The following is a 12822-nucleotide window of genomic DNA, read 5'->3' as shown; positions in this document are numbered from 1 at the left end:
GAAATGAGTTTACCTTTTTAAATAAAGTCTGGTCCATAGCATACGTAAATGACAACTTTTCATACTTTGTACACATTATCAGTTTATATATGCTTATATATATAAATACATATGAAAAATAAAGTTTTAATAGAAATGAGTTGTTGTACACATGTCATATTTTACAATGTGTGCTGGCTTTTTGTTTGCTCCTATTTTTAAAAATAGCATTGCATTGAAATGAACAAATTATTTAGTGTTAGGTTAAGGTTTCCTACTTGAACACTTGGCTCCAAGGAAGTTTTCTACAAATGGTTCCTCATCCCTCCACCAAAATGGAGGAAACCCACACAAAAATGGGGGGGGGGAGGGAAAGGGGTGTGGGTGACAGGTTCCATTACACTCTGTCCGGAGTTCTGAGTTAGGCTGGGTGAGGAGATTGATTGTAAAGATGCTCAGGGCTAAACAAGTCATCTTAAATCATGCTTATACTTAAAACGTGAAAATGTTGGCGTTTGAAAACAATGATGGACTACTTGGACTTCATGGCCAAGGCAAGGAGAAAAATCCATCATTTTCCAACACATTTTATCTGAAGTGCTAGCTGGTCATAGATAATAAGAATAATGGAATCACAAGAATGAAAGAGCACCGACAAAAAACCCCCTGGACCTGCCAGTAGGTCGCTTTGGTGGCCTTGGTGTCTCTAATTCTACCTTTCTCTTTCAGCTCCTGGATTCACAATGGTGGCACATATTTCTGCTTTCTCCCCAAGAGCCATACTTATAACTATTTGATTAAGATGGTGAATATTAGTTAGCCTTCAAAAAGAAGGAAATCCTGCCACATGCAAGAAAATGGATCTACCTAGAGGGCATTATACTAAGTGAAAAAAGCCAGTCTCATAAGGACAATACTGTGCGATTCCACCTGTAACTGAAATAGTCAAAATAATATAAACAGAGCGTAGAATGCTGGTTACCAGGGCAAGGGGAGGAAGGAAATGGGAGTTGTCCAATGGGCGTAGAGTTTCAGTAATTGAGGATGAAAAACACCTGGAGATCTGCTATACAACATAGTGCCTATAGTTAACAATACTCTATTGTCCACTTGAAGACTGGTTAAGAGGGTAGATCTCAGGTTAAGTGCTCTTACCACAATAAAAATAAAGAGGATGACTCAGGTAGAATTTTATGCTTGGTCTTTGTGTTTTCCCGTTTTCACATTACCCCCTATACTTTATATGAAAGCTAACATTTTTGACCAATTACAATGTGCCAGACACTGTGTTTAGCAATTCCCATGCGCTATCTCATTGAATTTTCACCACGACCTGTAGAGTATGTTCTGCTACTACCTGAATTTTGTGGATGCTATGACTGAAGTGTAGACAGGGTTAGGTAAAAGACCACACAGCAAATAATGGGGAGAATCTGTAATCCATAAATCTGACTCTTAATCACTATGATAAATTGCCTCCTCACAAGTTCTGTTTTTTTTTGTTTGTTTGTTTGTAAAATGTCTTGATTCAAATTCTTCGTATCGCCTAACATTTCAATAGGTTGGAAAATTAAAAACTACATGTCATTATTATAATCACTCTCATTAAAGAGTGATTAATTTGGTAGTAATGGCAACAAGGTTTCTTGAAAAGTCCAAACTCCTCCACTTCACTGAAGGATCAAGAGAGCGACAGCAGCACCCGTGCTCAGTTTCCTCACCAGAAAGACAAGGGAGTTGGATTATATTAGAACTAACAGGATTATATATGTAAGTATGAGGTCTATCCAGAAAAAGTCTCCTTACTATAACCAGAACAGTTTGCAAGACATTGAAGTAACCTGGCAGCCAAGCAGAGTGGACTGGAATGCACATGTGTGAACAATGACGACTTCACTGTACTAGTCACTGGGCGCGGTAGACATTATTGAGCATGTGTACTGTGTGGCTGTTGCATTCAAAATGATTGAGGGAGTACAGCAACGAATCTGCATCAAATTTTGCATGACGCTTGAACATTCCTCTGCAGAAACTATTCAGATGATTCACAAGGCAGCAGGTATGGGCAAGTGGTGATTGGAGGAGGCTTCACCACGACAACATGCCTGCTCAGGCATCACGTCTCATGCAGAGTTTTTAGGTGAAACATCAAATCACCCAGGTGACTCAGCCCCCATAGAGCATAGATTAGGTGCCCTGGGACTTCTGGCTTTTCCCAAAACTAAAATCACCTTTGAAAGGAAAGAGGCTTCAGACCATCCATAAAATTCTGGAAAATACAACAGGGCAGTTGATGGCAACTGGGAGGACTGTGTGAGGTCCTGAGGTACCTACTTTGAAGGCGACTGAGGTATCATTGCTCTATGTACAATGTTTCTTGTACGTTGTACCTTCTTCAATAAATGTCTCTATTTTTCACAGCACAGGGCTGGATACCATCTGGACAGACCATACACACACACACACATACACACACACATAAATATATATAACTAATATTCTAAAATGGGACAGTCATGAGAGTCAAAGAGGGAGATATTAAAAATTATGATGGAAAAACAGGCAAAGCCAGGACTGTCAGAGCAAACTGAGATGCACTCATGACGTACCCACCACCTAGTAGCAATGATCCCTATCTCAATGTGAAATTATAGGAGGCAAAGTCAAGGATGTTTATGTTGTAAACTTTTAACTACTGCTCCCCTCTTCAACTTTTAGCCTCAAACTATTTAGCAACTATAAATTAGGGATATGAATAGGTATAGTGCCAAGCCCTATGTAATTCTGAATGTCCTTTAAGTAAGGGAAAGGTGGGAACTCATTATGAGATGCTTAGGACAGCATGTGGCACATAGTGGTCGCTCATTAAATGTTTGTTGAATGAATGATTTAATGAATGAATAAATGTTATGATGTAGTTATCAAATACATAAAGGAAACTTCGAAAATGATGAATTTTGAAAGAATAGCATGCTGTATGCCTTAATAGTAAGTAGGAAAACACCATTTTCTTGCATTTCCTGTAACGATTCTTCATTTTAGTAAAAATAAAGAAAATAGTAATTTACATGAAGGGCAGAATTGGATGGATGGTCACTACCAGAACAAGCTATTAATCATCGTCTTTCATAGGAAAATAACCTATTAGAGCACATGTCCATTTTTCAACAAGGAGTAGAAAAATGAAGCTTTAGCTTCATTTAGTTTTCCCATTTAAAAAAAAAATCCTCACCTGAGGATATGTTTATTGATTTTAGAGAGAGACAAAGTGGGAGAGAGAGACAGAAACATCAATGTGAGGAAAAAAAACATCAGTTGGTTGCCTCTTGCACACACCCCAACTGGGGATTGAACCTGCAACCTAGGTATGTGCCCTGACCAGGAATCAAACCTGCAACCTTTTGGTGTATGGGATGATGCTCCAAACAACTGTACCACCTGGCGAGGACTAATTTTCTCACCTCTACTCTCCATATTGATAGTAATGACTGTAATGACTGGCAATACATGACAAACATTTATTAACCTGACACAAATGAAAAGAAAAAATCTGAAGTCTTTACTCCTTGGATGGATACTTAGAAGTAAAATAATTAGAGGTTAATACAAAATGAATTAGATTTCTGGAAATTTAGATACAGTCATTTGTATATTATAGAAATAGTCTGGCCTATTAGTTTCAATAGATTTTTACTTTCATAATATATATTTTGTGACTTAGTTTGAAGACAATCTCTGTACTATTATCAATTTTGTAAAAGTTATTCTTATATTAACACTTTGCTAGATATTATGTTTTTAAACCTAATTTTTTTTTTTTTACCTAGGTAAAGTAGATCAGGGTTTTTTGTTTTTTTTTTCCATTAAGATGCACTTAACTGAAATTCACTTCCCAGCAAAATGTCTTATTTGTGTTTGTAAAATGTTTTGGTCTTTATATGCACTTATACTGTTTAAGCATTAACAAATTAAAATAGTTATTTACCATTTTCAAATAAATGACAAAACATGATGAAAAAATTTAAAGCTATTCAACAAAATGAAAACATATTTATTATGACTAATTGGAATGTATAATATATTTTTAATCTGTTAAGTTACTTAACATCAAAAATAGCAGACTAATTCTGAATTAACATAAATATAATAGCTCTGACTATAATTCTGAAACAACATAAATATCCTTTTCTGTATTATATAATCACAAATGTTCTATTCAAGTAAAGAAGATTTGAGAAAATAACTTGAAAACACAGCATCCAGTTTTCCTAAACAGGCAAAAAGCAAAGCAAAAACTCTCAGTCTCTTTAAATGAAAAGATATCCCAGTTTTTACATTTAAAGGAACAATGGAATGCACTAGGAAACCATGTTTTCCTTTGTTTCTAGCATATTATTTAGGGAAGCTCATGATTATCTAGTAGAACAATGATGAGCCTCACTAAAAATTTACAAAAAACCTTTATTTTGAAATAACATTTAAATAGAGGGCAGTGTATTCTCAAATATGTCACATAACCTTTCTACGCCTCACTGTCCTACTCTAGAAGATGTGAGGGTAATTTAGCTTCATTAGGCTCCTTTCATCTGAATAATTCTACGAGTCTATAAAATAAATCTTCCATCTTTTCATCTTCTCAATTAAGTAAAGCAAGTAGACAACATGACTCAGAAACAAAAACTGATAAAACACACTTTGTGAAGTGCATGATTCTCTGACCACTGCGCTGTACACCTGAAACTTACTTAGTACTGAAATATGAAGGTGCCAAAGTAATTGAAAAACAACATATCAGAGTTAGCCGTGGAAAAGGCACCCGCTGCCAGAGATTGTAATAGTAGAACATTTTCATAGATACTATGTATTAAGGGACTGACATATTTGTATCTCCGCAACTATGTAGTACAATTATATCACCCACTCCAGCTTTTGGATGGAGGAGGGCGCTGGAGACTATGGGGGAGGGGGCTTCATTATTCCTTCTCTCATCTAATGACTCAGTACTTGAGGAGTAATGGTGATCAAGAGCATTTCTTGAACCCCTTGGCCATCCTTCCTTATTTTATTTTAAACTACTGACTTGGGTACCGATCATTTTTTTCCCCTAAATTTAAACCAACAGGGATTGGGGCAGCGCACAGAGATCAAGAAGAGACAAATATTTTTAATATGGCTAATGAATAAGAGCCCAAATTCGAAGACACTTGGTGGCAAAAGCATAGCATTGAAATGCTAATTTGGGGGTGGAACACAGATATTATGGAGGATCTAGTAATATAAGACTAGGTGTCCATAGTCTTGGTTTTGATTTTCTTTCATAAAATGTTTTTTATTCTTCATGCTGTTGCAGAACAGATAAAACCTTGCCTCATGTTTCACTATTCATGAAGCTACTATTGTGTGTTTTAGATAGTTGTCTCACATTTCCTAGAATTATACGTTTTGTGTTCACTTTTGCAATATTGAAATGTGCTGAGATATTGTGAAGCATTTTGGGATATCATTCCTCCTTGTTTTCTTCCTATCAGGAATAATTGTATTTGTATCATTTTGTGGCTACAAAATTTAATTACCAAGAAAACAGATTCCCCCGAGTGTCTGTATTTTCACATGGCTGTTCTGAAATAATTAAAACAAGAAAGTTTACATTTTCAGTAGTAAAAAAAAAATTCACCTAAAAATGTTTTACTCTATCCCCGTAACTAAAAGGAAATGTTGATATATAAAAATAAATGGGATTTTTTTTCAAATACCGAGTTGCTTGAATTATAGAGATCTAAACACACATTTTGATTTTAATGCCAAAAATTGGTACTTTCCAGTTCATAAATATTTGATCAGTCATGTAAATGATCCGGTACAAGAACTTCAGCATCATCAATTTAAAAATATAATAAATAACCTGACACAATCCAAAATAAAGTCTCTATTATTTTCTTTGCAAATCACCTATGTACAGAAACTTTTCTCAGTATAACTTCTTCATACCTCTCAATTTTGTTGGATGCTGATGAATAACAAGCAATTCTTCAGAGGCAATTGTGCCATTTTTGAAAGAAGCTATTATATATTACGTGAAAATTACAGTTCTGCAATATCTCCTTGCTATAGCTTTGCTAAGGTTTTAAAGGATTACAATTTGCTTTTTATTTTGAATAGAACAAAGTTAACAGGTACTAAATATGCCCAGTAAGGCAGCAAAACGGTGGTCCACAGTGGATCAGAGGTTTCAAAATATCCTTGGGGGGTCAAAAGCATATATGGGGAAAGTTTCTATGGGGACATAGAAAGTAAGGGAGAAGTAGCCTTAGGTGTAGAGGGATCCAACCTTGGCTAAGAGGCAGGTTAAAATCGGAGTACTGAAAGTTTGTAGATAGATGGAAATCTGTCCCTAGCTCAAAACTACCATATAATGAATGGTCTTCCCTTAGCATTTACCAACAAGCAAAAATAAAAATCAATAAAAACACAAAGTGTGTGGTTCTTATCTAAAGAAATTGAACATGGTATCTAGAAAGAATCTCAGCAGTTGGTGTGGGCACCTCAAAGTAGAGTGTGCCGCATTACAGAATTTGAAGGTATCTTTCCACAAGAGTCAGCTCTTTGTCATAGCGCATAGAGTAAAATATCCCAGTCAATAAGATCCACCCAGGTACTCAGTGCTTTCCATCTTTCAATTTTTTCATTCTGACCTATAAATCTATAAAGGATCACTAGCTGTATGAACAAAGTCTACAGCCACAAAAGAGAAAATTATGGACAAATTCCTTGGAAGACATAGCTTACAAAAGCTGATGCATACAAAACAGGAAAAATCTAACCATCCTCTGTTTCTATTAAAGAAATTAAACCAATAATCAAAAAATTTCCCACAAAAAGTGACTCTAGCCCCGGCTGCTGTGGTTCAGTGGACTGAGCGCTGGCCTGCAAACCAAAGGGTCACCGGTTCAATTCCCAGTCAGGGCACATGCCTGGGTGATGGGCTAGGTCCCCAGTAAGGGGTGCTGAAGAGGCAACCACACATTGATGTTTCTCTTCCCTCTCTTTCTCCCTCCTTTCCCCTCTCTCTAAAAATAAATAAATAAAATCTTTAAAAAAAAATGGCTCCATGCTCAGATGGCTTTCCAAATGAATTCCTTGAAACATCTTAGGAAGAAATAATTCAATCTTCAGTAATTTCTTTTTCCAAAAAAGAGAGAGAACCCCTCAACTTGTTTTATAAGAGTAGTCTAACATTGCTATCAACATTTAAGGGGATGTTACAGAAAAACACAATTTTTTTCTGACCTGAACAAAGATATAAAAATCCTACCCCACATATTAGAAAATTGAATCGAGCAATCTGTAAAAAGTACAAGACACTGTGACCAATAGGATTCATTCGGTAATCCCTGAATGGTTTCACATTCCAAAACTAGGAGCTATAATTTGCCACGCTCAAACAAAGGAGAAAAATCATATAATCATTTTAATAGCTACACAGAAAGTATTGAAATATGGTCAATACCTATTCATAATAAAGACTTTATACACTGAGAATAAGGAAAAATTTCTTATCTGATTAAGGGGACTTACCAAAAAGACTACAACTAACAACATAGTGATAAATTACTGAAAGCTTTCCACCTGAGACAGAGAATGAGTCAATACTTCCAATTATCACTACTTCCATTAAATGTTGTTTTTTGGAGGTCCTGGTCTATGCAAAATAAATAAATAAAATCATTAGGACTGAAAAGAAAGAAACTACCTCTATTTGATGACATGATTGCACACATAAAACAAATACAAAAGATTATATAAACTATTAAGATTAATAGGTGAATTTAGCAAGGACACTGGATATATACTTAATATGTAAAAAATCTACTATATTTTATATACCAGCAATAAAAAGAAAATTTAAAATGAAACCCATTTATAATAGGACCACAACATCAAAAGTTTGGGATTCAATCTCATATAACATGTACAAGTCCTCTGGACTGAAAACTACTTAATATTACTAAAAAGGCATTAGAGCGACAAATAAATGGAGGGATGTGAGATTAGATGACTCAATATTGTAAAGATGTTAACTGATCTACGAATTCAACAGAATTCCAGTTAATATCCTGACAAGCTTTAATAAAAATTAACAAGTCGGTTCTAAAATTTATTTGTTTTTTTATTTTTCTTTTTTTAAATTGAACTTACCGAGGTGATATTGGTTAATGAAATTATATAGGTTTCAGGTGTACAATTCTATAACACATCATCTGCATATTGTACTGTGTGTTCACCACCTCAAGTCAAGTCTCCTTCCATCACCTTTTATCCCCTTAAATCGTCTTCTGCCGCTCCCCACCCCCTTGTACTGTTGTCTCTATGAGGTGTTTTTCGTTGTTTTGTTTTGGCTTAACACCTTCACCTTTTTTTTTACCGGGCCTTGCAAACCCCCTCCCTCTGACAGCTGTTCTCTGTATCTATGAGTCTGTTTCTATTTTGTTTGTTAGGTTATTTTGTTCACGAGATTCCACATAGGAGTGAAATCATCTGGTCCTTGTCTTCCTCTGACTGGCTCATTTCACTCAGCATCATGTTCTCCAAGTCCATTCATGCTGTCACAAAAGGTAACATTTCCTTCTTTCTTTGGTAAACCAAAGAACCAAAAATAACAAAGGCAATCTGGACTAAAAAGAACAACGTTGGATATTTTACCAGATTCCAATTTTGTAAAATGAAACAATTGTATGTATGCATACAGTGGAATATTAGTCATAAAAAGGAATGAAGTTCTGATACATGGTACAACATGGATGAGCTTTGAAAACATATGTTAAGTGAAATAATCTAGACACAGAGGGGACAAATATATATGAGTATATTATATGAAATATCTACAATAGGTAAAATTCATAGAGACAGAAATCAGATTAGAAGGTTACTTTGGGAAGGGGGTTGCTGGGGTAGGGAATAGGGGGTGATTGCTTAATGGTTACAGAATCTCTGTTTGGCATGATGAAAAAGTTATGGAAAAAGATGAGGGTGCTGTTTGCACATTGTAAATGTAACAAATGACACTGAATTGTACACTTAAAGTCATTAAAATGACATATGTTAGGTATATAACACAACTGAAAAAGTAAATATGCCAAAAACCAGTAAATGCTTAAACATGGTATAGGAATTATATCTCAATAAAGCCATTCAAAAATGACTGTCATTAAGCCATTGTGGTAGCAGTTGAAGGACAGATATAATGTAAGAGAATAGAGAATGCAGAAGCAGAGCCACACATACATGTTTACTTGACTTAACAAAGTGGCCACAGCAGTACCATGGGAAAAGAACTGCCTTTCGATAAATGGTGATAAATTAACTGATGTTCTTTTCATTATACATTCATTCGTATGCACCACTTAGTTTTAAAGAGTACGTATGCATTATTCTGATAAACATTTTAAATATTAGATTTAAAAAGCATCTGAGGTAGAAAGATAATGACTCACATGTTAAGTAACTAAGTAAATGATTAAATAAATAAAAATAAATAAATAAGACAAAAAACCTTTTGGAGAAGGTTAGCATCCATTTAGCATTGGTTAAGTCTATACTATGCATAAAGGTAATTTCCATTTATGATACATGTTGATCACCTCCACCTTGCTTGAATACTGTCACTATAGTAACACAGCCGAACACTGAATTAATTAGTTCATCCCTTTCCAGTCTCACTATTTAGAATAACTCATGCAAAGTGATAACGTTGTCCATTTTGGCATTTGCTCATTAACGTACCATCATCCACAAACACCATTCCTCCCATCAACAACAAATCATGTGGCCAAATCAAATGGTCAGGTTAAAAAACAACAACAGAAACCAGCCCACGTATCAGCCCCTCACCCCCACCCCCCACCCATAAAACAACCATGAAATAAAACAAATAGCCAACACTTGCAACATTTAGCCCATGTGGCAGGAGAGATGGTTATTAATGTCTAACCTTTATCCACTGAAGGTTTGTCTGCTTGAGCTTGTTTTCAAGTTTGTCTTGCTCTTCTGGGCTTATGGGAGCACTTACAAGCACTGTGCCTCCGGTTTCATTTAATTGTTTTAGAATTCCCTGGCGCAGAGGCAACTCTTCCACGAGTAACTGAAACAGACACATGCAACAACTTTTAAAATGAATTACAGCGCAATGCCAACTGCCTTGTCTTTGCCTCTATTGATTAATCTATCAAAGCACAACTTGACCCAAGGCCCACTGGTACCTCAAATACCAACAATTTTCTACAGAACGCAGAGCTGATAGACTGAAACACTCACTTTCAAGTAGATAAACCTATCCTAGAGAGGACTGGGATATCCTATTTCAGATAGATTTTTTTTTTTCAAGAGAAAAATGCCATGTGATATCAGCTCTAAAACAACACCCCAAGCAGCGTTAAGAGTCTCAAAACACATCTGTATCAGAAATAGAACAATCTGGATAAATTCATCCTCCTCTTAGGTATTACGGCTCCATGCTATAACATACCACTGAATATGAAATTGCATTACTGTAGACTAAGAAAAAACCAACACTGAGAACATACCAGGTACCAAGCATTGTGCTAAGGTTTCCACATATATTATTTGTTAATTTTTACATAATAATCCTATAAGTTAGATCCTATTATCTTCATCTTATGTAGAAGGAATCTGAGACAGAGCGGTTAAATACCAACAGAGAGGCAGGGCACCAAGTCCGAAGACAAAAATGTAGGAAGCAACAGAGCTGTGATTCAAACTTAGGGAATTGTTGGGCAACACCCTGTCTGGTTTCAGGAACTGTAGCCCCACTGACAGGTGAGAGGGCCCCAAGGCTGGAAATAATCAAGGAGGCTTTGGGAAAACAGGCCACTGAGGAGACAAAACCTGTTCCCTTGGCAGGAGCGCAGCCCCTGCCTCCCTCACGTCAGCCTGCTTGGCCCTGTGATGGTCGGTTGTTGATGACGGGTAAGTTCTCTCATGAGGAGAGATGACCTAAGACAGCCATCGGCTGGTATGGGAAGCAGACAAGAACTTGGGGGACACAGAGAAAGGGGAAAAAGGCCCGCACCCCTCAGCTCGGCTTGGACATGGCCATAGTCCTCATTCTATCTGAAAGAAGTCTCCTTCCCTCTTGGTGGCTTTGCCCCGCCCGCCTGGTTCAAGCTTGAAACAATACTAAAGGCAGGTACAGCCCTAAACCGGATGGGCGGTTCCCAGGGACAATCAGGCCTAGAAGTAAGTTCCTGGAAGCACGCTTTGTTCTTCCCTCAAAAGCGATGACAACCAGCTCATCCTGGGAAGGAGATTTACATTATTCATAGACCCTGACCTGAGGCAGATCTCTCGTGTTCCTCCAATTGTTATCTATGGTCTCTATTTGTTTTCTGTAAACATAGCCTGTTGACAATGACTGATGAGCTTTGCATCCACACCCCTGTGCATGGGGTTCTCAATAAAATCCTTTGACACAGGGGTTCGGGGCCTTCTCTCCCCCAGAGGGAAGAGCCAGGTCCCCTCTCCTGGCAAACAGAGAAGTGTTTGCGATGACTCGTGCCCCCATCTGTGACAACCCTGGGCCGGGCTCTGCAGGATTGAGAGCCCCGCTCCCTCCTCAGCTGGCTCCGGACAGTCACCCTCAGATCCAGGGGTGCCCCACGCGGTGCTCCCCTGTGACAGGGAATTTCATCCCTGAACCCTTATTTTTGACTCTTTGACATCCTCCAATTTCTCTTATTCATTCAGCATCACATTATAAATGCCTTTTCCTAAGATTTACAAAACCACCATGGATTTAACAACTGTCTTTTATTTATATGTGTCACCTAGAGTTGCAGTGTCCAATACAGAACAACTCGCCACATGATGCTATTTAATTTTATATTAAGTTCAGTAAAATAAAACCTCAGTTCCTCAGTCTCATTAGCTACTTTCCAAGTACTCAAAAGGCACTTACAGCTAGTGGCTACTGAAGTAGATAATGTAAAACATTTCCATCATCACAAAATTTCCACTGGACAGTCCTGATCCAGATGTTAGAAGCAAAATCAATGTGTATTTATTAATAAATGTAACAGGGCACAGCCAGGGCCACCCCAAAGGGTATTTGTGACGGGGTCCAGAGATTGGGGTGTCCAAGAAAAATATATTCTCCCCACCCCACGGCAGGGTGCCATGGGGGATGGGAGCCTTGAGCAGGGCCATTGAGAGTCATTTTGCATGTCAATAACAGGATAGCTTCGTTCCTCATTTGCAAAGAGGGTTATTTTGCATATCACCAAGGCTAATCAGGAAGGTTTAAAAGACTGAATGCAGACTGTAACTGGGAGAGAGGAGGAGGAGAGACAGAGGCCTGCAGGAGAGACAAAGGGTCACAGACTCTGGGAAACTGTGTGAAGACCACATGGGAAGAAAGAGGGGAGAGAGGACTCTTGCGAGTGGGCCAGGAGAAGGTGCCGCATGGTTATGGATTAAGAGCGGCGATGCAGCGGATGGTGCTGAGCCTCGCGAGAGGCCTGCCTAGCCGAGCCCCGGACTCCTGTTCTTTTTTTCTTCTGAAGGACGGTACGCTGACTGGCCTAACTGGGCAAAGCGGGGGAAGGCGGGACGGTGTGTGTGCTGGTGGTTGTTTTAAAGGGATTTTGAGGTTTAAGGGTGACAATTAGCCATTAATCAAACCTGTATAACTTCTGAATAAATAGTTCCTTTCCTTTTCACCAAACTCTGCCATTCAGAGCCATAATTCCAAGCGTGGCGGGCAAAGGGCCTACAACAGAGGGACCCCGGGGAAGGGGGTGGTGTTGTTTCAGTAATAGCATCTGGGCACCA

The 12822-nt window shown here is 37.8% G+C and overlaps 1 protein-coding gene across 3 annotated transcripts in view; it reads right to left on the bottom strand.

Annotated features, from left to right (window-relative positions):
- Nucleotides 1–12822, bottom strand: part of DMD (dystrophin) — a 1878371-nt gene that overhangs the window by 734365 nt on the left and 1131184 nt on the right. For all 3 annotated transcript variants that reach the window (XM_054566574.1, XM_054566573.1, XM_054566575.1), the window contains one exon: nt 9968–10117. In XM_054566574.1, coding sequence (XP_054422549.1) covers nt 9968–10117 — 150 coding nt within the window. The remainder of the gene's footprint in view (nt 1–9967; nt 10118–12822) is intronic.

Source organism: Pteronotus mesoamericanus, unplaced genomic scaffold (genome assembly GCF_021234165.1).
Source record: "Pteronotus mesoamericanus isolate MK-2021 breed Mesoamerican mustached bat unplaced genomic scaffold, CSHL_Meso_final contig_173, whole genome shotgun sequence".
Taxonomy (NCBI): domain Eukaryota; kingdom Metazoa; phylum Chordata; class Mammalia; order Chiroptera; family Mormoopidae; genus Pteronotus; species Pteronotus mesoamericanus.
This window is presented reverse-complemented; position numbering and strand designations above follow the sequence as displayed.